At 47.0% G+C, this 25,444-nt stretch overlaps 2 protein-coding genes across 2 annotated transcripts in view; one reads left to right on the top strand and one right to left on the bottom strand.

Annotated features, from left to right (window-relative positions):
• Nucleotides 1-500: 500 nt before the first annotated feature.
• On the top strand, nucleotides 501-7,383 carry LOC125751760 (endoplasmic reticulum protein SC65-like). The gene is made up of 7 exons (XM_049031008.1): nucleotides 501-1,205; nucleotides 3,363-3,512; nucleotides 4,078-4,249; nucleotides 4,507-4,635; nucleotides 5,638-5,783; nucleotides 6,381-6,464; nucleotides 6,845-7,383. The coding sequence occupies exons 1-7, from the start codon at nucleotides 738-740 to the stop codon at nucleotides 6,992-6,994; spliced, it is 1,299 nt and encodes a 432-aa protein (XP_048886965.1). The 5' UTR covers nucleotides 501-737; the 3' UTR covers nucleotides 6,995-7,383.
• Nucleotides 7,384-9,551: 2,168 nt separating this feature from the next.
• The window catches only part of LOC125750936 (disintegrin and metalloproteinase domain-containing protein 11-like), a 26,821-nt gene continuing 10,928 nt past the window's right edge, over nucleotides 9,552-25,444 (bottom strand). Inside the window, exons 9-27 of the mRNA XM_049029309.1 lie at nucleotides 24,912-24,986; nucleotides 24,048-24,119; nucleotides 23,667-23,833; nucleotides 23,406-23,490; nucleotides 22,747-22,837; nucleotides 21,852-21,903; nucleotides 21,202-21,301; nucleotides 20,994-21,065; nucleotides 20,725-20,817; nucleotides 20,086-20,166; nucleotides 19,943-19,993; nucleotides 19,593-19,656; nucleotides 19,136-19,241; nucleotides 18,906-19,025; nucleotides 17,882-18,050; nucleotides 17,331-17,442; nucleotides 16,326-16,416; nucleotides 13,325-13,342; nucleotides 9,552-13,067 (exon numbers count right to left, since the gene is read on the bottom strand). Of these exons, the coding sequence (XP_048885266.1) occupies nucleotides 13,052-13,067; nucleotides 13,325-13,342; nucleotides 16,326-16,416; nucleotides 17,331-17,442; nucleotides 17,882-18,050; nucleotides 18,906-19,025; nucleotides 19,136-19,241; nucleotides 19,593-19,656; nucleotides 19,943-19,993; nucleotides 20,086-20,166; nucleotides 20,725-20,817; nucleotides 20,994-21,065; nucleotides 21,202-21,301; nucleotides 21,852-21,903; nucleotides 22,747-22,837; nucleotides 23,406-23,490; nucleotides 23,667-23,833; nucleotides 24,048-24,119; nucleotides 24,912-24,986 (1,635 nt within the window). The 3' untranslated portion in view covers nucleotides 9,552-13,051. The remainder of the gene's footprint in view (nucleotides 13,068-13,324; nucleotides 13,343-16,325; nucleotides 16,417-17,330; nucleotides 17,443-17,881; nucleotides 18,051-18,905; nucleotides 19,026-19,135; nucleotides 19,242-19,592; nucleotides 19,657-19,942; nucleotides 19,994-20,085; nucleotides 20,167-20,724; nucleotides 20,818-20,993; nucleotides 21,066-21,201; nucleotides 21,302-21,851; nucleotides 21,904-22,746; nucleotides 22,838-23,405; nucleotides 23,491-23,666; nucleotides 23,834-24,047; nucleotides 24,120-24,911; nucleotides 24,987-25,444) is intronic.

The raw sequence follows: 25,444 nt of genomic DNA, 5'->3' as shown, positions 1-25,444 counted from the left end.
TTTGTACTGTATTCTACTTTTTAAGGCATTAATGAAATCTGAAAAGAGCATAATTCTGATCTTATCTTCATCTAAAAGATAAGAATGGGGGGCAATTGTAATCGTGTTATTCTCTGCAAATCAAAACATTTACACGAAAGATTTACGAAGTACGCATTTCGTAACCACACGCGTTTCTTTGCTATAGGTTCGGATTTTGTAGGATAGTACAGTTTAATAGCTATATTGATAAGATCTCGAGCATTTTATACCAAATCCTACTGAAATATTTTATATCACTCGGATTCAGAGAAAAAAAAATGTCTCCAATAAAAAGTTAATGGACCTCCAAAATGATCAAATATTTAATCATATTTCATATTACCCCCCACCGTTTCTCTTTAATCGCTAAAAAAAAAACATCGACACATTTCCTCAGCCAGATAATTAATTGATAATTAGTTTATAGTAGGCGTAGACTAAATAACTAAATAATAATGTGATATATGGTATTTTTAAAAGGTATCGCAGCGCATGTGTGCTCGGGCTGAGGAACATTCTGGGCGTTATGACCCTGGGATTTAAAGACTTGGAGCACTATTGGATTGACTTCTGGAAGTACTTCTCCAGGACCTGGAGTTTGCCTCTCCTCCTTTGAATATTTCCTTACCTCCGCCCGACCTAATATACGTGCAGGCAGGCAGGCATGTTCGCACTTCAGGGGCGAGCTGAGAGCAACAGATGAATAGCCCTACATCATGGCTCCGGACGCTGGGTGCGCAAAACTCATCCCGCTGCTCCTTTCTTTGTGGATGGTTTTATTAAGGCCTGGGGAGGCGCAGTATGAGAAGTACAGCTTTAAGAGCTTTCCGCAAAATGATATCATGCCACTAGAAACCGCATACGCCTATGCATTGGACCAGTATGCGGCACAGAACTGGAGGGAGAGCCTGAAGTTCCTGGGGCTGAGTTTGCGTCTGCACCGCCTGCTGAAGGACTGCGACGCTTTCTGCAGCCAAAACTGCAGCAGCGTCAGCCGGGAGCACGATGCACTTTTCACGGACAGCACCCTGCAGCTGGTCCGGCACGTCCTACTGCGGGCGTCCTGCCTCAAGAAGTGCAAGGCGAATTTCCCGGTGTTCACCGTGTCCTACCCCAGGAGAGACGTCCTGGATGCTTTCGAAAAGAGGATACCGTATCGTTACATACAGTATGCCCAGTTCCAGGTGAGATCGCGGACAGTTTTACTATTAGTCACCAGGAAAACTAGCTGCTGTTAGTGAAACGACAGTAACATTTAAGTGTAACGCATAGTGATTTTTTTTGCGTGTATTTTTGTAACACCATCCTTTTGCGAACATTCTTTCTCACCACATTACTTGCAGATGTCAGGAATGTCAGAATTTGCATTTAGATTACAATATTTGCATAAACTATATCTTAACTACTTTTGTCTGTAAAATCGCTTAAGCTACCGGAGGGTACATGATTCCAGTGTTCCGTAACTCGATGTAATGAACTTCTTATCAAGCAACAAACAAACGCTTAATATATCTTCGGAACTTCCATGCATTTAATTTTGTTTGCGACTAATGCAGTCGCCTTATACCGAAAAAGTCGCTATGGAGTTTTTCTCGCGACTCGCCGGCGGTCGTGCTGGGGCGCTACATGTGCCACGTACCCCAGACTGCAGGAATTTACAGCGCTTGCCCCCCAACTCCAACAAAAGCTGCATTATCTTCCGAAATGCAGACTTTGATTTACAGTTTTAGACACCAGTCGCTGAAAAGGAAGACGCCCCTTAATATCCACTCAGTGATGTCAAACTTAGGACGCTTATTCGAGCGAGGTTTCCGTGTGAATTCGAATTCGAATCCGGATTTTAATTATTGCGGAGTAATAATGAATTCTGCCGCCTTTGTCAGGCTTCTCTATTTAGATTACTTATCTTATACATTGGATATAAGACATTTTCCCTGCGATTTGCGGAACCTTGTAACAAGAAACAGTTTGTCTGAAAGATCCGCCAGACTCATTTGTGAATCCACTTTCCTTTTTTAAATAAATAAATAATAAATTCCACTCTTGCATCCAGGCAATATAAAAGAGTGCATAAGGCACTACACACTTTACACAAGTATGCCTACAAATCATTATTTTGTACAAAAAAAAAAGTTCTTTGTCAACCAATAGGCGTTGGTTGCTTTATCCAGTCTATCGCGTTTTTTCTTCTTCCGAATTTACCTTTGTCTATAATATTATTATACATTTTGCTTATACATGTCTTACATGCTCTCCACCTCATCTTATCCTGTCATCGTGTTTTTAAATAGTACTTAATTAAGAGCCACATAATATGTGATCTCGTGGGGAATATGTATTAACTTCTTTGAGCAAATGGCACGGTGGGAGTCCTTTGGGCATCACCCCCATTACGTCACACTTATTTGTAAAGGAGCCCAGAGTCATTGGCCGGTTTAGTAGATACTGGTCACTGACAGTAACCGCTGGCAGATTACGAAGGTTTAAGATAGCATGGGTTTGGTGAAAGATTATATCAGCACTGTTAATGTAGCGTATCTCCCATGGCTCATCCAAAGAGCAGCACTGGAAGGGAAAAATATACAAGTCTGTACAGTGTGAGAGTTTGTCTTTCTGCAGTAACCGCACTGCATGCAGAATCTGCTGCTCTTTGAGCGTATCGCTTAAATTTGTATCCATATCAAAACCAATAGCTACAACTGGCAGTGGGATCCTTATGACATCATGATTACGGTATATCAATTCAACTGTGGTCATAGTGTTTACAAGCCCTAGCAGATGCAACAAAGTAGATTTGGAAATGGATAAATACATTTAAAAGGTTTTGGTTTAGTAACTGTTGTGGTATTTTTTTTCCACTGCATGCCTGCAGTGATTGAAGATAACACACTTAAAAACACTTATGGGTTTCTTCCTAACATCCACTGGTGGATTTAGGTACGAGCGACACGCATAAAAAATAAAATAAACAATTCGGTTGTCACATTCGCACGATGGGTTCTCTCTCGCTCGCTTGCACAACACCTCAGTGATGCCATGTCACCGTGTGGGTCAGTTAACTTTGTCGGAGTGGGTGCCCTGATTTTATAGTTTGTGAGCTAGGCAGGCTACAGGGAGGGGGGGGTGGGGGTGGGTTGACCTCAGGTCACCCCACTGGAAGCCTGAGGGAGGGGGGGGAATCTAGCGCACCTCTGACTTTGTACAGTACTAATGCAATTAGTAAAATCAGTTTTAAATGTATCCTTTCTTACTAAAAATGCTGACATCAAAGAGCAGGCTCTCTTCCCACACCATCACACCGCGTGAAAGTGACGCGTAACGACCATCCTCATCGCCATTAGATCGACAACCTGGAGAAGGCCGTGTCTGCAGCCCACACCTTCCTGCAGAAGAACCCGGGCGACCCGCAAATCACCAAGAATATGAACTACTACAGGACCCTGTTCGATGTGGAAGAGTACCTCATCGACCATGAAGAGCGGCCGTACGAGGTGAGGGGGGGCAGGGCTGCTCCATACTTAGCAGCTTTCAGTGGCGGGGAGGGGGGGGGGTATTTTTTTTTTTTATAATGCCAACACTTAAATTAAGGGAGTTAAAAATTAAAAATTGGATCTCGGGGGATTAACATGGGGATGAAATGACTCATTCGGAACAGACTAGATATAAATACATAATTCTTTATAAATATACTTTGTGTGTATATCTATCCATGTCTAAACGGTTTATCCTGCCTGGGTCACAGGGGAGGGCACTGGGGGTAATTTAGAGGCACCAATTAGCCTAACTGCAAGTATTTGGATTGCGGGAAAAACTCTGTGACATGGGGGGGAGACGGCAGTCGGCCCCCTCCAGCCCCTGGAGGTGTGCGGTAGCAGTGTTACCCGCTGAGCTACCATGCTGCCCTTAATTATAAATAAGTTCTGTAATTAAGAAGTAAGGAGCTTGGCAGATGAGGTGCACAGTAGTGTCGTACCCGTGATGCCCGACGGCTACGATTGCGCCCCCCCCCCCCCCCCCCCCGTGTCTGAACCCTGCGTCCGTCGCTCCTCCCCGTAGGGTCTGTTCCTCAAAGCCGTCAAGCTCTTCAATGCGGGCGACTTCAGCAGCAGCGCCAGGCACATGGAACAGGCGGCTAGCGAGTACTTCGCGGCTTTTGGCCTCTGCCTGGCGGGCTGCGAGGGCGCTTACGAGGTCACCCAGTTGAAGGACTTCTTCCCTTCGCTGGCAGGTGAGTGACCATAGCCCCCCCACCCTCCAGTGTACCAAAGATGGACGCGCATAGCACAGCTGCTGTACACAAACCATCAGTATCATCTTGACACTAACTAAACGATGCGGCCTATATATGCTGAGTTGCTTCGTCAAATGTAGATATTCGTTAATATGTTGCTCTACAGCTGCATCCAGGTTTCACGGTGCGGAAACAATCCTATATGCTGTAAGAAGTGTCTTTAACTATGTATGACCCACTGCCCCCTGCCCCAGCTCTCTACACGGACGTCTTGAGGTGCAAGGCGAAATGCGAGGCCAACCTGACGCCCAACGTGGGGGGATTTTTCGTGGAGAAGTTTGCCGCCACCATGTACCACTACCTGCAGTTTGCCTACTACAAACGTAAGGAGAGTGTAACGTCCACCTTTGCAGTGGAGTCCATCTTCAACCTTGCAAAGTTGTTTAATCTCCATAGGCAGTCGACGGTCCCTATCAGAAATCTTGACATCACTGACAGCATCCATCCTGGGGAGGCGGGGGGGGGGGAGATGATGGAGATATTAATTGCTTAGGAAATAAAAGTTCGGGCCGGGAGTAACATTTTAAAATTTCTGGTCATTGACTTGTAATTGCTGTTATTATGTTAAAAGCAGCGGGAGTCTTACTGCAGTGTTGCCAACTTCGGTAATACAGATTTGCCGTAAGATTTCTTGTATGAAAGTGTGAGCGTCAAACCAGTTACCCTGTTACTTGTCAACTGAAATCCATGTCCTGAGGGGTGTAAATATTCAATTTAGCACCCCAGCACACCTTCAGCAAGGTCTTTAGCCACCACGCCCCCCAAACAGAAATGCTCAATGGGCACCTCTTAAGTGGCTGATCTTGTGCTTTGCTCTCACCAGTCTTAAAGAAGACGGGAGACACAAAACACTAAAAAAAACATTCCGATGTACCTGCACTTGTGCTTGCCCAAATGGCAAATGAAGTTTCATTTCGAATAAAGTAGAATATTACGGAGAATGGCTGTATCCGAAATTGCGTAGTTTGCTACGCACTATGTGATGAGAGAAGTATGTCTGAATCTTCAGTATGGACTGTAGGCGTGTGGTACCTGGATGACATAGTGCAATCTACGAAACTGTGAAGTGTGCAGCCGATGGACGCTACGCTATCCCACAAGGGACTGTCAAGATGGCGGAGGGTGGGACAAGAATGACATCTGGGAATTTTTACCGTCCTCTGTCCTTCTGTTCTTGAGTATTGGGAACTGGTTTTCCGAAATGGAAGATGGCGTAAAACGGGGTCATGAGAATGCAAGTATGGTCAAGTATGCATACTGAGAAACAGTTAATGTCTCTGTGCTTCGTATGCCGTGGTGTGTCAGCCATCTTGTTTTCCTTCCAGTGAACGACGTACGCAACGCCGCCCCGTGTGCTGCCAGCTACACGCTTTTTGACCCGGGTGATGAAACCATGAAACAGAACATGGTGTACTACCACTTCTACCGTGAGCAATGGGGCCTGGATGAGATTCACTTCAAACCTCGGCCGGTGAGTGTTGCCCCCGAGTGGCAGCTCCTGGTACGGCGCATCAGTCTGATTTGGCTTGGAGAACGACTAGCGGGAGAGTCGGCCAGTACGAATTCAGCCTTTAGACCCTGGGCGTTTTCCCTTCAGGACCAGGGCTGTCTCGCGTGCACCGCACTGCATTTTAAGCATCACCGTGACACCTGAACCATTCAGAGGGCTGGACACTTTCAGCAGCTGGACATTTTCACACCACATTGACTGTTAAAAAGCACAAAACAGCTTCTCAGTTGCCAGGCTTGTAATTTAAACAGCGGCTCTGGTGCAAAATTCAAAGCTCCGTTAAAGCACCCAAAAGCCTCAGTGTGACTAAACATGCCAGAGAACCAACCAATCGGAAAGCAAGTGTGCCTAAACATACCAGAGAACTGACCAATCGGAAAGCAAGTGTGACTAAACACGCCAGAGAGCTGACCAATCAGAAAGCAAGTGTGAATAAACATACCAGAGAACTAACCAATCGGAAAGCAAGGGCTCACTTCCTCCATAAATAGCACGTAAGGGGCAATGAATAAATGCTTGACTAGGTACAGTGACTCTTCAACACGTTTCCTTTGGCAGGAGGCAGTGAGGTACTTCAACCAGACCACCCTGATGAAGGACATGTTGGAGTTTGCTGAGAAATTCCTTCAGCCTGACGATGAGGTAAGCAAACTTATAATGGGGTTGGTGGGGGCTTCATACTGGTCTGTGAGTTAAGTAGCAGTGTTAGTCACCAGTCCTTTCAGTACATTGGTTGTCAAGAGCCATCAAACCAAGCAGCTAGCGGCTCATAGTCACCTATGTCACTGTAAGGACAGGTGACAATACAGCTACTGTACCCAGATGGGTAAGAGGGGTGAAGCTGAGGACGGCAGGTATAGGAAGAAGGGGGGGTCTGACCTCCCGTTTCAGCGTGGCATGTAGCAGCGAGCCGTCGGCCAATGAGACCACGCTGCAGCAAAGTGTCAACCAATGAGAAAACACTGTGAGATTCTGTCCCTTCAGTCCGTCCCCCGACCCACGTGTGTCATCCCCTCCTGTAGGATGTGGTGAGCCCAGAGGAACCAACCTCAAAGGTCACAGACCCCCCCGATGCAGAATTCGAGGGTCTGGGGGATTACGAAGAGTCCTTCGTTGCGGATTGGTGGCAGGAGCCAAAAAGCAAAGGGGATGTGGGCGAGCCCAGCGAGTGAACCTGCGAGCACCACGTCCCGGGAAGCTCTCTCGCCTTCAGGGCTCCGGATAGCCTCCAGGCAGGAGTATCCGAAATGAACCAGTCACGACTGTGGGACGCATAGATTCCCAGACTGAGTGCCGGTCCTGTTGAAAAGGGTCCATCGACTCATTTCCCCATGTTCTTTTGTGAAGATGTATCATATTTTGGCTGTTCCTATTACCTTATTTTAAAAACTATTCTTATTTAATTGCGACCTTCCTTTGTGCCTTAACCTTTTCTGTATTATGCGGTTTGTTGGATGAAACTGATTCTCCTGTCATATTGCTGTTTTCCGGTTATATTTTGATACAGATGATTTTTCAAGGGCAGATATAGTAATATCAAAATAAAAAGGAGATTAAGTTATGACACAATTGGATTATGGTTTTGTAGGAAAACTTCAGTATCAAGACTTTTCCAAGACTGTCCAGATTTATTACATCTAAAGTAAAGTCCCATAATACTGGCTTTATTTTGTTTGAGTATTTAAGTAGTATTACACAGTAAGCCTTAAGTATTTTGTGTCCTAAGCATTTTGGCGATGCTTGCAGTCATTTTCACCATGACTTTGTGGCACATGTGTCAGGTTTAACGATGCGGTGGCCTCGGGCTTGGGAGGGTACGGGGGGGGGGGGGGGGGATGGGTGTCAATTTCTTAGATTCTCCACACCCCCAACTCTCTACTTGTCCACCCAGCTGACATCATGTAAAACCTAAAGCAGCCAATCATTGCAGTGAGAGCCAGCTGGCTTCCATTGCGGCGCCACCTGCTGGCTGATGAAGGGTTTAAGTCACCGGTTTCTAAACCACACATGCAAAACTCAGGAGTCCCAAACCATCATTGAAACCTACAGAAATAGATCTCTAAAGTAAAACTTAATTCAGTTTTATTTTCATATAGCCAACAGCTTGCTTCGCTATCCAGATAAGATCTTGAGTGGCCCTTCTTTACCAGAAATTCCCAGTCCAGTCTGCAGGGAGCTGCAGCCAGTCCATGTTTTTGCTCCTTCCCAGCTTCTCATAGGGAGCAAAAATGTGGACTGTCTGCGGGTCCCCGAGGACCGGGCTGGGAAACACTGGTGTTGAAAATAGGTAAGAAAGGTGGCTACATATCTGCAGTTTGGCATAAGCAAATCCATTTAATCAGAAAAAGGCCCCAGTCATGTTATCCTAGCCAGACTCGATGAAAATTAATGGTCATCTAAATGAAAACCTTGAAAAGGTATGTCATGCTACAATGCTTTAATTATATACTGATATTGAATTAGATGGTTATTATAGCATGAATTTACGGTCATTCATTTCACTTGTTTTGTAAGACGATTAACACGGCGAATGTAATCACCTTTCCGGGTCGTTCCGGGTGCCGTGCTGGCCAGTGGTGTCACCACCTTTCACTCCATCACCCATTACGGGCCGCCAAGTCCGTGTCGAAGACGACTGCGGGGAGCTTGCACCCAGAATTCCGCACTCCGAAAGGAGAATGCCTGAGACTGTGTATCTGACATCATACAGTTACACAAAGGGGGAAAGATGATGCAAAAGGAGCCAGGAATGTGTCACAGGCCTTGGACGCCATGGAAACGTTTATAGAGGCGAAGGAACACATGGGGTCTATGGGCAGCTAATTCAGTCAAAGGGGAAGTAGAAAAAAACCCAGAATGATAGTTCCCTAGTGAGTAAAAAGTAAGTCGCATGTCGGACTGCAGTTTTTACTGAACGAGTTTTTGGCTAGTAGCAAAGATTCTTGAGTTCCACCTTTGGCTATAAGTATGGCAGATCATCAGTAAAATCCTTCCCATTTCTGTAGACGCACCAGCCTTCAAGAAATGAAAAACTCCACCTGCATAAAAATGAAGAGACCACTCGATATAATTTTTTTTTTTATCTGCATTTGTAAATCCTGGTTTAATCCTGGTCCTGCTGGCAGAAGGCTACACTGCACAGCAGGCTGCTTCCAGGCTCAAAGTTCCTAAGACAGCAGTACAGAAGAATAAGGTGAAGCTGGAGACATTGGGAACCACCACAAACCAGCCAGGTAGAGGGAGGGAGGAACTTTCTAATGGCAGAGGTGACCGTTAGCTTATCCGGCAGTGCCTCATGAATCAGAGGATGACCTCAAGTGACCTTCAGAAGGAATGGCAAACTAAGTGCAGGTGTGAAGTGCACTGCTAGGACAGTTCATATCAGGCTCCTAGCAGCAGGACTGAAGACCCATAAAGCAAGGAAGAAGCCCTTCATTAATGAGAAGCATGAAAGATCAGGCTGCTGTTGTGTGTTTGTGTGTGTGTATATATATATATATATATATATATATAAATTCATAGACTCAGACTCATAAATTAAGTTCTGCAGTTGAGTTTAGGGACGTTATTGACAGATGCAGCAGGTCTGTTAGTAAATGTGTGAAAAAAGCCTATTCGGAAATGGGGGGGTGGGGGGGGGGGGGGGAAACTGCTGAACACATCCTGAAGGGTGAAAGTAAAACCAGGTACCGAAAGGGTAAGAGAAACCAGCACGACCACACAGCCTGATATGCGAGTCTTACTTTCAGGTTTTATTATATATTTTTTCCCCTTTCAATTGATAATTTACAGCATTTAAACTTTCCATTCATTTCAAGTACTCTTTAAAAAAAAAAAAAAGGCTTTAAAAATATGAGGTTGACGGTTTGGACACGGCTCCCGCCTCTACATCCGTACTGGATATGAGCTCAAAACGTTTTGGAGAGCAATTGAGGAACAATCAGTGCATTCGGAAACTGACAATGAATAAACATCCAATAGCAGGGGAACAAGCGTCTCTGTACATCACATTCTGATTGGGGGAGGGGTGGGGCTCATGACTGATTGGGAGAGAGCGCAGCAAACTCCTCTACGGTGAGCGTTTAGCCTTATGTACATCAGGAGAGCACTGAGAAACAGCCAGGATTGGGAGAGGAGATAACTGTCAACATATATACAATTATAGACAAATCGATAGATATATAATGCATACATCATTTAATATGGTGCATTTTTTTTTATATATTATGTATGAAATGCATCTATTTTTTGTGTACAAATATATATGTAAATGTGATTATATGCAAATTAATACATATAGTGCAAAATTTACAAATTTTTGTTTATTCATACTGCTTCTAAAAAGTACTGCATTTTTGCAGCACCAGTTGGTACATTAGTTAGAAGAGGCAGTAAGCTGCGAGTGGTAGAGGTTAGGGTTAGGGTTAGGGCTTGAGGGCTTGATTACTCACGTAGAAGCCTTTGTCTAACGAAAAATGAGAATTTCATTTTCTGCAATGGCTTCCGGGACAGTCGGCATTCCTTAGCAGGCGAAGCACTAGTTAGGAATTCAGTGGAACCCGGATCGGAAACGCTCCCAAAGAATTACCCAGAAATCCTGAGTGAACTTCCGTAACCGACGGTGCTGCAGTGCCAAACAGAGCTGATATATTGCCTTCAACCCAAACGGTCTAAAGTGCTTTAGAGTACTGAGCCATCAATCACCAACCGCGTTAGCATAGAGTAATTAGCTTATTGGAATGAACCACTCTTGCCGGCGTTAAAGGGTTTTAAAAAAAATCTGACTAGCTATAGCACACTGAGGTTGGGATTAGTCACAGTATGAGGTGTTCTCCGGGCAGGGACAATGCTAAGTGCTTTCCCATCATGCATTTCTCAGCCGCGGGACTGTCACAAGGAAGTCCCCCGCGATGGCCTTGTTTTAAACAGGGCTGGATGGGTTTTTTTCTGGCAGTGGATTATAACATGAGAAGGGGTAACCAAACCACTTCCTTCTGCCATCTTAAACTCATGGTCACTATTCTCCATGTTGTTGTGCTTCTGAGTGAATACAAATGGATTACTAATACCAGCTGGCTTAGCACAACTCGCTGGAGGCTCCTTCGAGGGAGCGAATGCTGGTAACTCTGACCCCAACGAGTGCGGCCCAGTCCTGTAGGGGGGCTCTCAGTCCTCACCCCTAACCAAAAAACAAGTAGCCATTAAGGAGTGAGAAGGCACAAGACTGAAGGAGACGTTTCTGGGTTTGAGACGCCAACAATGACCATGCGGCAGAGCCAATGAATGTCGGTCATTCTTTAACAAAGCCGATACCCCATTCCATTAAACGGTACAACAGCAGTCAGCATCAAGGGCCACATCTGGTCCCATCAATCCCAGTACTGGCTTTTTACGCTACCCAGAGGGGACACTACATAATACCCATGGTCCGATTACACCACTTCGTTCACCAGAGCGTGCACGCACCCCTTAAGCACTGTAATGGTGGCCCGTCACGTTGTCTATTGTCTTGTACATTGAAAAAAAAATTATAAAAAATACACTAACCTATCTGAAGTTCATCTGAAGAAGGACGCGAGTGACTAACTACTGACTTCAGCTCTACCAAATAAAGACCAATTTAAAAGAGTTAAGGCCTACCCATCTGATACAAGCCAACGCAACATGCCTGCTGAGCTCAAAAGACACTGAACCGGTGTTTTACATCACCGTAGGATTTTCTTCAGGCGATCAACCAAATATGCGCTCCCGTCAGGCCTTGGTCCTCAGGCTTGGGGTGGGTGGGGGTGGGGGGAGTGGGACAGGAAGGCAGTGCCACGTCATAAAAAAAAATAAGAGAATATAAAAAACACATTTGCTGAGTGAATCCATGCAGCAGGAGGGCTGAAAGCGCAACACGGACGGCCTGACGAGCAATTTGGGGGGGAGGGGGTTCACTTCACCTCACAGCAGTAGCAGCAGCAGCAACAGCAGCAAGACGGAGGGGGTGACTTCTCTCAGACGAGCGTGACCCTTGCTAACACTAGCGGGCGCCACGCGGTGCCAATCCCCCGAAAAATATCACGGACCCCTGGGATAAAAACTACATTCGCAAAGTCATAAAATTTTACCTCCCACTTCTCTGGGTTGTGTACTATACTCCTACCATTTCCATATATTATAGAAAATATATACACTTTTTTTATTACCTATGTACCTATCTAGCTAATGCCATGTGCTATATATAACATTAATAATTATATACAAGCACAGGCCCTCTTCTCATTCATATAAACTGATAATCACACGCGTTTGGGCGCTAATGACGTGATGCTAATGATCTGATGCTAATGGTATGTGTATGTTATTAAGGATTAGAGGGTGCCACTAGAGCATGGGGAATATTTTCTTGGGAAAAAAATGCAAATATCTGCAGAACGAAAAGGCTCAAACGATGGTGGAATGTTTTATAGAAAATACCGGAACTAACTAAAGGGGTGGCGAGTGGAGGTTCAGATTTCTGTCCTTTTCCAACCGAAGAAGCAAACGGAGCAGAATACCAAAGAACAAGATCCTCCCCCCACAAAAAAAAATAAATTAATCAAATCTGCATCATATCCCATTTTGCCTTCCTCATCTGAAACAAGACCACGCAATTTTGTGTCCCTCTGCCTTGGTGGAAGGATATGACATCACACTGAGGGTACAACATCCAGGGGCTGCGTCCTGCCTCCAGCAGGTAACATGGCGTATGCAAGTCTATAAAGCCACTGAGAAGAAAGACATGGGCCACACAGCTTAATACTTCCTGATATCTAACTTGGCAGGTTCAGCTCATGTCACTGAGTGTCTTGGTGCTTCAAGGTAACCCAGTCAAAATACAGTTGGGGCTCCAGTCAATAGTCCTCCATAGCAAAATGAAAACAGGTGCTATAACTCCTCCGGGTGGGCAGGGGGCACACTGTTTAGGGCAAAAGGAGAAACCACCGCTGAAAGACATTGCTAAGTGTGGAGAGATTTCTCAGATGCATGATGCTGCCCCTGAGATGGAGGGCAGTGGAGTTTGGTTGGAACTTGCATGGAACAGCTTGCAAGGGCCCCTGAGGGCCCAAAGGGATAAAGAGACTCAAGTAAAGAGCGGCGAGGGCAGACGGATGAAGGGTCGCCGTGGTCATAGTTCTGGAATGAGTGGAAGACATCTTTTCTTCTTCTTCTACGTGAAAAGGACAGAGTGCAGACTGACTTACATCTTATCCCCCACCAGACCTGAAACGTGGAAACAAAAAGGGTTTAAGAGACTGGAAAGTATCTAAAAGGCAGAAAGAATGTTGAAAGATACGGTAGCAACAGCAGTGCAATTGTTGGGCCAATAAACGGGTAGACGGTGTGGAAATGCGAAGGGATGGAGAGAGACTAATCAGGAAATAGGGTAGTGGGCAGAATGGCGATTCAGACATGGACCGAAGCTGCTGGCATCTAGAGATGGCAGAATTTAACACCGCAGGCTGGCTGGCGACTCCTACCTTCCTCTCCGAATGTTTCTTCATCCAGGGAAGAACGATGAAAAGAAAGGTAGAGAAAGAGAGAGAGAGAGAGAGAGATGCATTAGCTGGGAAGAGCAAAAAGGCCAGCAAACAGTGGCTGCTCCCTGGGGGACAGTGGCGTTAGCTAGGCATCGTTTCATGATCAGTTTCAGATTGCAGCTTGGTTGCCGTAAAGTAACTGGGGTAACCTCTTGCTCAGCTTTATAGGAACGTGCACATAGTAGCCAGAATAGAAGCACCCAGGTCTTTAAGAGTCAACAAGCCTCTTTATTATGAGGGGAAAATGGAGTCTTAATTTAGAATGCCATAGTCGTGTGATAACGCCAATGGTGTTACTGTCCTCCGAGACCAGCGGCTGGAGTTCGGCCATCGATTCACCGTCATCCGGGCGCACGAGGCACACACGTCCTGTGTCACTGACCAGGCTCAACAGTGACGGCAAACATTCCAGAATTTGGGGGCTGTGACACCACAGAATGGCTTTGCTGGCACAAAGGGACAAGCGTCTCTGTCCTACTGCGTCCCCCCCTAACCTACAAAAGAGCAGCCGACAAGGCCCAGTGGGGGGGGTAGATTTAGGGCGGGGAAAAGAGCCCCAAATCCCTCACTGAGGACAGACTGGCTGTCAAACAAGGGTCGCTCAGTCCTCAGCCCAAAGCACTGTACCTTACCCTGCTGGAACTCTATATCAGGGGTGTCAAACTCCAGTCCTGGGGGGCCGGGGCCCTGTGTATCTTACCTCTTCCCCTGTTCCACCACAAATGATTCAGCTCAGGAGCTGTGTGGTAATTAGCACAAAGAGGTGAATCAGGTGTGTTAAATGAGGGGAAACCCAAAAATGTGCAGGGCTCCGGCCCCCCAGGACTGGAGTTTGATACCCGTGTCCTCTAGTAACATATTATGATGTCATACACAATTTGACAGGAAACCCATTCTCTGAGTTGTGTCACCAAATGTTCACTTAAATCAACTATTAATCAGGCATAAATATAAACTTCAAGACTCATTTTGCTTTTGTTTTAAATAAATGCTCAGATAAAGATCAGAAAAACATTTTAATAAGCAAAATAATGAGTAATACGCCTAAGGCCCAAAGGCAAAAAGGATCGACAATCGGAGCGTCACATTAATTCCCGCAGCAGCGCGGCAGGTAAAGCGATAATGAAGTTCGCTGTCGGAACCAAAGCCAGGAGAACCGAGCCAGCAGAACCATCACTGAAAAATACCATAGTAAGATCATACCAGCATATCACTGCCAATCAGTGCCCCATCACTGGCCCACAAGGACATGCCATTAAAAATGTTGCAGAGTAATAATAGATCCTGCAGTTTAATTACAATTACTAATTGCAATTGCCAATTACAAATACTTCCCTCCAGGCAGAGGTTTCATAATAATAAACTAAAACTTGCGGCCTTCCATTTTTTAACGAGTGAGGGGTGACTGTTGATCTGCAGTGACACGGATGGTAGGACCAGTCCCTCACAAACACCATACCATGGACCCCAATGACCATGGAAGGACCATCCAATTCATTTACATTTGACCCTTTATATTATTAATGAAAATGGTTACCGTGGAAACATGAAGCCTTACTACACCCCAGAATAACCTAACCCATACTCGAACAACCCCTCAGGGATCCCGACAGTCCACATTATTGCTCCCTTCCAGCTCCCAACAAGACCTGTACCAGGTATTTTTGTTCTTCATTGGCTGGGAGCTGGGAGGGAGCAAAAATGTGGAGTGTCTGGGTGGCCTCCAGGACCAGGCTGAAGCACTGGGCTAAACAACCAACCCCATCAGGGAGCGAGAAACTCCTGAGATGCCAAGGTGAAGGAAAGTATGGCAGACAGGAACCGGGATGCACTAAAATACTCTACAGTGCGGTTCCCATTCAATCTGGTCCCCCGTGGCATCACACTGGACGTCCATGGCTGGTGAAGTAAATTCTGGGACAGATGCAGTGACACAAGCCAGACGGGAGCTTTCACAGATGAGCTATCATCTGCTCCAGCTACAGAGGCCCGGTGATCTTCTGGTAAACCAGTGAAACTGCCCCATACCATAGGTCAGTGATTCCCAATTTGGTCCTTGGGGACCCACAGGCAGTCCAGGTTTTTGCTCCCTTCCAGGTCCGGGTAGGAAGCAAAAACGTGGGCTTTCCGTGGATCCCCGAGGTCCGGATGGGGAAACGCTGCCCTTAGGTCATTCAGACTACAGACAGGCACAGGAAGGCAGTGACCGTCTGAAGGTTAAGAAAAAAAAACCCACACATGCAAAGCAGGGCATAACAGAGAGGGTACACCCCAGTCCCAGGCAGGCTATCATCTGGGTTCAATTTCAAGTAGGGTGGTGGCGGTGGGCTGGGGGGGGGGGGGTCGTTTTACAGGAAAGATGGATTAGAGAACCCAGCGAGCGACCCCAACTCTCCAGCTGAAGGTCACGCTATTAAAATGCAGTTCCGTGTTCATTTCAGAACCTAAGCCACAAATACCCATCCATCTTCCTTCCCAAAATTGGATCTCGGCTCAATGTTTAATTGACCACATCCGGACACTAACAATAGATACTCTGAGCACAGAAAAGCAATAAACAAACTTTGGTCATTGATTACTAGCGGAGAACCACCGGCTACAGGCGTCCTATAACCCCCTACAGCTCCAATAAAACTAACAGCCGCAGCCAACGGATCAGTTTTTCTCCTGCTGTTCTATTCCTTAGGTCAGATGCCACTAAATCACCTGAAAAAGTCACAAATCCTGCTAAGGAGAGCTCCTTAATGGGCAGACATTAAACTAGGCTGCACTGCTTCGGAATTATTTTTTGTTAAATACTGGCTGTCTACTGCATTAACCCTCCTGCCCCATTCTTACCCAGAACGCCCTGCGCTAAGACGTGAGTGGAGGCCTAGCGGATTTCTGCGGGGGGCGATCGTTGGAGGAAGACGAGTACAGAGAAGCATGCCAGAGCTCTTACTTAAATCCCCAGCCTGTTCCCCCCAGGACTATAGCTGCCAGGAGAATTGCTCCTGCGATGGACCCTATAATGATATTGGTGCCACTGGGACCTGCATAGAGGAAGAAGGGTGGGGGAAGGGAGGGGGTGAAGGAAAAGGGGGGGGGGGGAGACAATACCACCAGACACACGTCAGAGGGACACGGAAAACACTGTACATCTCGTCAAACGACTGGCCAGGAAGAGAGAGAGAGAAAGAGAGAGAGAGGGATCAGACGAGGAGAGGAGGTGCGAGAGCAAAGGGGAGATATTGGGGCCACGGTAACAGCGAGTGCGGGGGAGGTGCTCATTACTTCGGCACGCGGCGCCCCCTCTCTGTCGGCTGGGCGCCCTCTTGTGCGGGAGTGGGCATCAGCCTTGCGAATAGCAAAAGCCAAAATACCCTGTGTCACTGCCGGACTGCAAGACAATAAGCGAGACACTCTGAGGTGAGGTGGGCGGGTGGGGACCGCAGAGGAGCTGGGGGATGTGGGGGGGGGGGGGGGGGGGGCGCCATCGGGGACAGAGGGGGAGAGCAACGTAAGGCTGGACCTGAGATTGCAGGGAAACTCCGTGTGTAGAGCTAGCAGTGTACACCAGGCACAGGGAAGCAGCCATATCGTTACAGGACAGCGGATAGCATGGCACGGCACTTAAAGAACACAACGCCGTGGGTTTAAAGTATTAAAAGACCTCTTACTTTTCTAAAACAATTCCACATTAAAATATGGAATCAATAAATATAAAAAGATAAAAAGATACTAATTCATAATGGTATGGTCCAGTTTTCAGCCAATATATTGCATGGGTTGTGGAACGTACCAACGCGACAAAACGGGGGACCATACATTAACATCAACAATGATTTATATCCATATTTGGAGGAGAGTACTCGCTTGTCCTGGGAATAAGCAGGTCAGCCGGATGACACTGAGGGGATATGAGATGCGGGGGGAGGGGGTGTAGGGTGGTAAAAGGCGTACACACCCTTCTTCTCGGGGGGGCCTGGGGGTGTGGGCTCAGGAATAGGGTCGAACACGCTGCAGTCTTTGCCTGTATAGTCCCTGTCGCAGATGCACTTCACCTCGTTACTACAGATCTGGCGGAGGGAGAGCAGAGCAGAATTTACAGGGAGATGCAGCAGGGCACACAGCACATTAGCAAAGAAACACCCGTCGTTTGGCCGCTACCTGACGTTTACCATGAGCATGAAGGAACAGAATATGAGCCGTGCACTGCTCTGAGCGCTATGCATGTTCTCCCCGTGTAGTGTGGGATTCCTCCAGTCCGAAGATAAGCACTCAGCTAAATTGCAGAGTGTGTCTGCCCCACCCTGCCTGGGATAGGACCCAATATGTGGGAAGATATATGTACTGATCCAATAGCCACTGCGATTTTTTTTCTGACATTAAACCTCAAGCTACATGTCCATGAGATGTCCCCCAGATCTGTTTCAAAGGCTTCATGACGCAGTATCCTGATCCAGTGACAGATGGTGTGTCTGTATCACAGCCCAGGGCACAGCGGCAGCCCCCTACCCCATGGTCAGAACAGGTATGGGCAGCAAGCGAGCCCGGGCAGGAGCTGAGGTTGAAGGCGGCCACTGGGAGGCAGCGGCGATCCAGGCACATCATGTTCGGGCCGCATGGGGTGCCGTCTTCCACGTAACCCAGGTCGGAGCCGTCGTCCAATAGGGCGTGGCCCCCACTGAACCAATGAGAAGAGGAAGAGCCGGTCAGATGGGGACAGTGGACGAAAACAGGTCCAGCTCTGGCTAACCTTCATGGAAGGTGACACCTAAATGCAGCTTAAGCATAGCTATAGGCAAAATTTTTATTTAGCTATACAAAATTCCCTGTGGTTAATCTACGTAAATCGAATAACTATTTTAAGAAAACACCATCACGTGCTTTACATTACTCACTTCAACTTATTTCCAACTTATTTGGCCAAAACGAATCACCGATCTTGACAAATTCCGGTTTCATTCCTTATTAATTATCAGAATTAAGAAGGAATTCTTAAGTTTAATTAGTAAAACAAAATAAATAGGTACAACGATGAAGAAAACTGAGCCATTGAGCAACTTATACAGCCTCACCCCAGGTAACAAAGGGGTTATGTTGCGATAAACCTACCGTGAGGCGAAAATATCATAACGATAAAACACGTAAGCTAACGAAACATAGCATAGGCTAGCCTACCTTAAATACATGCTTAGAACACTTACATTAGCCTACGGCCGGGCAAAATCATTTACACAAAGCCTATTTTATATTTAAAAAAGTGTTGAATGTCTCATGTAATTTACTGAAAAATGTACTGAAAGAGAAAAACAATCGAAATATCACACCATGGACCAGTGTAACCCTGGAAGCTTGTTCTCCACAAAAAGGGCCATTTACAGAGATAGTTACAGGGTTTGAGTCCCTGAGAGATGGGACAGAAACCCAGAAAACACTGGCGAGCATTTGAGACAATGTGTGTTAAGCCTGACATCCAAACCCCGCACCCTGCCCTCCACACTCCCCGAACGAGGTCGGGCAGGGACGTCCCGCTCACCGGCACTCCAGGTACTTGTTCTGGTGGTAGATGGTCAGGCTGGTCACCTCGCCCTGGAGGACCCCGAAGGAGGGCTTCACGGTCATGTTGGAGCAAAGCAGGAACCCGCAGAGCACGTCCCTAAAGGAGGGAGAGCAGGAGGGAAAGGTGAGGTTATGGAGCAAACGCACAGCAGTTCAGAGGGACCCGGCAGGCAACGGTCTGGGTACAGATGGTGACGTGGGACTCACTGCTTGTGACACTGCAGCCAGCTCTGCCCGCCAGCATCGCGCCCGCAGTTTCCCTTCTCCGTGCCCTCGGCATTCAGCTTCTCGTAGCAGAACCGGTCCGCCGAAACTGTCAGACCACAGGAGATCGAGTCAGGGGCCAAGCGCTACATCATCCAGTCTAAACTGACATTGCATTTATGGAGAAGATCCTTTTATCCAAAACGATGGACATGTTTGAGAAAAGACAGGGCCAGACCCTGGACGTCTAGGCCCTAGCTCAACGGTGTTCTGGGATTTGAACAGATGACCTTCTGGCAGCCAGTGTCATAACCCGTTGAGCAAGACACCAGTCCCATAGTCTGACTTCTATATGTGATTCATGAGATCTTCTCTGTAGATGCTGGGAAAGACTGGAAGCGTTCACACGGCCAAGCCGCTCCTGAGCTTTCGGGCCTGATGAGCGACTGCACACACTCACCATGGCCCCAGAGTCCCTGGCACTGGCCGTCCCGAGTCCGACACCGGGCCTCGTAACACCGGCCCTTTGGGGAGGAAGGGGGGGGGGGGTGAATGGTGAACAGATGTAGCTGGCTGGATGGATTAACAAACATTTCATGCTTCGGGTTTTTCTTGCTACGCGTGTTCGGAGGAACGCGGCGAGATGGAACAGGGATGGAACAGCGGAACAAAATCCAGTAGAGTGAAAGACGAGAGAGGCATCAACCGCCTCCATAACCAGTCTCTCCATCAACCGACACACACACTCTTCACTCCAGCTCAATTACCAAAACACAAACATATCACGGATAGATTAACAAACCTACTCACCTGGCCCCCATCACACAGGTAGCCGTCCAGCTTGTGGACATTGTGCGGGCACTGCAGAGGCAGTGAAGGACGACACCATTAGCTAATCTCCCAAATGTTACCTGATAATGTCCCGGGAGCGGAGGGGGGTGGGGAGACCGTACCTGACTGGAATCCCCGGTGCACGTCTCGGGGATGTCGCAGTCGTTCACCGGCTCCCGGCACACCACCCCTCGCGACTCGTACTGGGAGGCAGGGTGGGTAAATGGGGCAGAAGTCACACCCCAATCTCGTTCCATTTGACACCATTTCAGTCCGTTTCATGATCACGTTTCAGGCCCATTTTACATAAATAAGAATAAATGGGACACTTTCTGTTTACCGATAGACGGCCGCATAGATATTTCACAGCAAAAAAAACCAGGCAAAGCCATGACGAAGCATATTTTTGCTGCATATTTAAAAATGTGTAACATCAAACATGTCGTCACATGCGTGTCACAGGAATCAAGGGCAACGTGGGAGATTTATATCCCACAATATTAAATATGGATTCATTCACCTACCCCAATAAATAGACTTTTGTACTAATGTCGAATGCTCTCCCATGTCGTAGGCCACGTTTCTATAATTTGATGTACCCTATCTGTTCGATGTATAACTTCACATCAGTTTAAATAAACATTATTTTAAAACATAAATACGAATAAATAAATATGGAACGTTTTGTGATGGAATGTGGGTGCTGGAGACTCACACAAAGGTACAACAGCCGCGACAGACGAGATGAGGGAGAAACTCACCCTGCAGCTCCGGCAGCAAAGGCCGTTACTACACATAGCATCGTGCGAAAGGGTGCACTTCTTACAGCACGCTCCTCCGTTCCTCGCACACTCCTGCCGGGACACACGAGGAGTGAATTCACGTGCCACTGCCCCCGCCAGCCCGATAAGCCCCGCCCCCACGGAGTATGAAACGACAAGTCAGGCAAAGCCTGATGTCCGTTTCCAGCACGGTGCATTCTGCGATGTGGCCACCGGGTGGCGCCGTAGAGCCCAAAATGGACACTCACCACCTGAGAACCACAGTCGCATTCTTCTCCGGTTTCCACGAAGCCGTTCCCACACTCAGGGGGGTCCAACAGCTGAGGGACAGCAGGATTGGCCAATGGGAAAAGGAGGGAAATACAGGTCGGGGACAAAGGAAATGTCAACAATAGTGTCAGTAGGACGCTGGTAGAATTCAGGTCAAGGGAGTCAGTGCAGTGCCCCCCCCCTCACCTTTACGGGCTTGTTGAAGAGGCAGCTCCCCCCACCCCTTTGCAGGAAACGTATGTACTCCTCCACACTGCAGCGGGAAAACTTCCTGGGGGTGTAGAACCTTCCGGAAACACGAGGTACCCAGCCTAGTTAGCGACTGACAGTGGTCTACCAGCGGGGAAAAAAAGATCTAAAAATATCGTAATGCATGCAAAGATAAAACCTGCCCCCTTTCGATACTGCTTCATGATGACAGTATTAAGTCAAATTTACAGGTTTCATTTCAAGGTTTATTAGAAAATCCGTGGCCCCTCCCTTTCAACCAGCTTTTTCATTTTTTTAACTGCATCGTTCGCGTTCAGGAAGGTAATGCTAACCTCCACCTGGCTAAGTTCTTAAGTGATCAGGCTGCTCTGTTATGAACTATTTTAGGTTCCCGAAGGATCTCAAAGAATGGTGTTTGCGGCACCAGGCAGCCCGGCATGGGACAGGTATGGGGCATAATTATCGCACACAGCTCTGAGTGTTAAAAACAGATGAGCAACCTACACGCCTTTGAACCACGGTCGGAATGGCGATTGATTTATACAAATGGGATGGTGGTGGTGGAGGGGGGTGGGTCAGAGTGTGTGGCAGTCCTGAAGCAGCCGGGGGGGGGGCTCCATCCTCACCCTGTGTCCTCCATGATGCATCCCAGCCACGTGTCCGGACACCTGCAGTCTCCTGCAATGGACAGGCTCTATCATACACCCAACCCATATTCCCTTCAGTGCAACACATTCATCTGTGTGCCTAGTAACGGGTCACCGGGAGCCTATCCCAGGAAGCACAGGCCACGGGCAAATACACACACACACACACACACACACACACACACACACACACACACACACGTAGGGTATACCTATCCTTATGGGGCCCGCTCATTCATTCCTATGGGAAAAATGCTAACGCTAACTATGACAACCTTAACCCCCACCCTGCCCTAACCATAACCATAAGTAACCAAGCAAAATACAAGAGTTTTTGCATTTTTAGCTTTTCCACAGCAGTCACTGATGTTTATAAAATAGTTTTCCCTTATGGGGACCAGGAAACCGGTCCCCATAAGGGAAAGAAAAACAGATACTTATCACGTTATGGGGACATTACTTATCGCCAAGTACTTTTATATAGAAGGAATTTTCTTTGGCGTGTTGTGTTATGTAAAACAATCAAGTACAATCATGACTATATAATAAACTGTATACATAGATACACTATGCCAAGTATATGGCTATTTGTAACTAAGCCACCAAGCCTCGCAATTCTCACCTCCTTACACTTATTATTGTTGCTATTATGAGTTCAGTCAAGTTGGATTCCTTACAATTAGCGCGCATTAGCTCTGCGCATTTAATGACGCAACAAAAATGAGCCCCCCCGCCCCCAGGACTGTGCTTGCGTTTAGCCCTCGGTATCATCTGCTGGGCACGAGGGCACGTTCCCCGTGAACTGGTTAAGGGGAGCATGTTGCGGGAACGTCAGTGTGACGCTGCGGGGGTGACTGGGCGCATGGCCGCCTACCTGCAGCGGTGCGATCCACGTTCCACATCATGCCAATGTTCTGGCCGAGGCTCTGACACAGAGTGATCGCCATGGGCCCAACGTTCCCGTGCTGTTGGCACGAAGCGGAGACTGGAAAGGTCACCACGCACCGGCGGGACGGCCCTGCCCGCCGGGAGAGACCCACACCTCGCAGAGCCCCTCCCGCGGGACTCGGATCCCAGACGGGCCAAAGCTAATCATATTTTTGTAACAGTTTTGGCTGCATTTTATGCGTCAACAAAACTAACCTTTGACACACTGCTGCCGACGCAATTAGCCCAGATCAGCCAGTAACATTTATGATACATTTTTTTTATTCAGCAGCTACTTCTCTGTTGGGGGGTTAAGGGGTTTATTAGTTTATTTATTAATTACGCTGCTATTCCTGGGATTTGAACCTAAAACGTTCCAATTAAAGGGACAGCATCTTAACCCACTGCACCACAGACCACCCCCATTTGATCAGGCTCTATAAAGATTTTTAAGAGGCTAGAAGATAAAAAACGGCAACTTAAAAAAGGAAATGTTCCCATGATATACTAGTACACATGCGTTTAAACTCCCTTTGTCCCATTTCACTCTGAACGCAGTCTAGCGTGTATGATAATAAGCAGAGCCTTGACTGGGTGGGGCCTCACCTCGTTGACCCCCCCTCCTCGAGTGGGGGAGCAAACCCCTCCCATGTAGGCTGTACCACTGCGGCTGCTCTGGAAAGTGCTCCCCCTAGGGAACAGGAGAGGAATCACAGCGGTGCCCGTTTCAGCTGAATCAGACAAATGCATCGAGGGTAAGAAGAAATGCTGATCTGAACACACAACCTCATGGCATGTGTGACCCCCCCCCCCCCCCCACCACCACCCACCCATGCCAAAGGGGGACGCTAACGACGGCCCACTAACGAGAAGAGGTGAGCCGCGTCGCTCCGCTCCTTGATGTTCTCCTTTCTGTACTTCATGAAGTCGCGCAGGGTCATCAGAGGATCCGCTCCCACCGAAACCATGTTCCCGGAGGACCACGTTTCCATGGCGACGAGCACTATGCGGGTGTTCAGCTGCTCCTTGTAGATCTACAATTAAAAGACCAGTGAAGTCAACAAACACAGAAATACAATCGCGAAAGAGACACTTATCTCAGTATACACTGATCAAAAGACCTTTACCAGCTGTGAGAAACTTATTTTTCACTAGTTCCACGATAACTAGTTCAATTATCTAAATATAACTACCCTTATGTTTAAAAATGCGGTAAATTATAAAGAAGAGTGGTAGACGTGTGCTTACCGCATCCGCCATGTTCACTACAGCCTTGGCGAAGTTCCTGGTCTGGGAGGTCGAACCACGGAGCTGCAAAAACTGAGCGGAGCCACGAACTGAAGATCAGATAGCAAACCATGAAGGATAAGGACACGTGCAGGTTATTAATCATGTGATGCCCCTCCCGCGGCTGCTGATTGGACGGCTGATCACTTCTTCACTGTCTTCCTGTAAGCTAAAGCCAGGAGGCAGTTTGTAGTCAGCTGTACAGCTGTTATACAGAAGGCCAATATAACTACGTCGAGGACAAGCTCTAAAAATCTCAGAAATTTTATTTTTTTTCTTGGTTCTCTTGGTTCTTATTACTAGGTTCTGTCACTGGTCCCCTTCAGTTCCATCATGTAAAATGTTAAACTACATTTAATGAAAACCACCATAAAAAAATTGGCCAATGCAAAAAAACTGGGTCAAAAAAATAGGTCATTCTTATCACCTTATTTATTATTTCAATAGAACATTTTAACCAAAGCAACATGCATCCGAGGATCTGATAGCCAGCTCAGACAAGGCACTTTTCCACCTACAAAGAACTGATACCGTTCCAAGAACCGGCCCGCGTTTCCACCAATTTTTGTCTTAGCAGTCGGTACCATTGGTGGGTATATCTGAGTAGGCGGAGTTTACAATCGCCTCCATGCAGAGGTGTAATGTAACCAACCACAAATACTTTATTACTGTACTTAATGGGCTCTTTTGGACTTTTGCAACTTTTACTTTTGGATTTTTCACTCCGAAACATTTTGCATGAGACATTGTTAGACACCCAATAATAATAATACAAATAACTATTTGCAAAAAGCATGCAGTATGCCACCAATGGGCTTCACTCACCAAGTCATGATCGTTGACCACGAGCAGCTCAATGTATTTGGTTTCGCTCAGAACTGTGTACTGTGGGCGACGTACCTATGGCAGCGGAGGCAGTAAGTTCATTTAATGCCTAGAGGCCTGGTATTAAAGCGAAAGGCACCTTTAAGATACCATCTCTGTACTCATTAGCATCTAAGGTCATTAGCATATAGCAGTTATATTTAATATTAATTGGCCGCCGCCTTCATAGCCAGCAAAACATCCCACAGCTTCCTTAACCCAACTTTCTCTTTCCTGACTCGACTTTACAAGCAAATGTCAGTGTAAATTAATTCCGCCTTAAAATATAATAAACACTACTGGTAAAAGACGAGTAGGAGTACGAGCGTAAAGCGCTGACAATAAGATGAGAAAAATTCATCCTTAAAAGCAAGTGCATCAGACAGCATGCATGAGAAAAACTCCGCTGACACGACCTTATAAATATCACACTTCAGGGAGAAAGGGAAACATCTCCAGGTGATTCTCTGCATTTCCTTTTGGACTGTACTGTA

This window comes from Brienomyrus brachyistius, chromosome 1 (assembly GCF_023856365.1).
Source record: "Brienomyrus brachyistius isolate T26 chromosome 1, BBRACH_0.4, whole genome shotgun sequence".
NCBI lineage: Eukaryota > Metazoa > Chordata > Actinopteri > Osteoglossiformes > Mormyridae > Brienomyrus > Brienomyrus brachyistius.
Note: the sequence above shows the minus strand (reverse complement) of the source record. Positions and strands in the feature narration are given on the sequence as shown.

What these genes read in the sequence shown, in the direction of transcription:
- LOC125751760 (XM_049031008.1), top strand. Translation starts at nt 738, where the DNA reads ATGGCTCCGGACGCTGGGTGCGCAAAACTCATCCCGCTGCTCCTTTCT. An exon ending in TACAGTATGCCCAGTTCCAG is followed by an intron (nt 1,206 to 3,362) that starts GTGAGATCGCGG and finishes CATCGCCATTAG; the next exon opens with ATCGACAACCTGGAGAAGGC. An exon ending in TTCACTTCAAACCTCGGCCG is followed by an intron (nt 5,784 to 6,380) that starts GTGAGTGTTGCC and finishes TTCCTTTGGCAG; the next exon opens with GAGGCAGTGAGGTACTTCAA.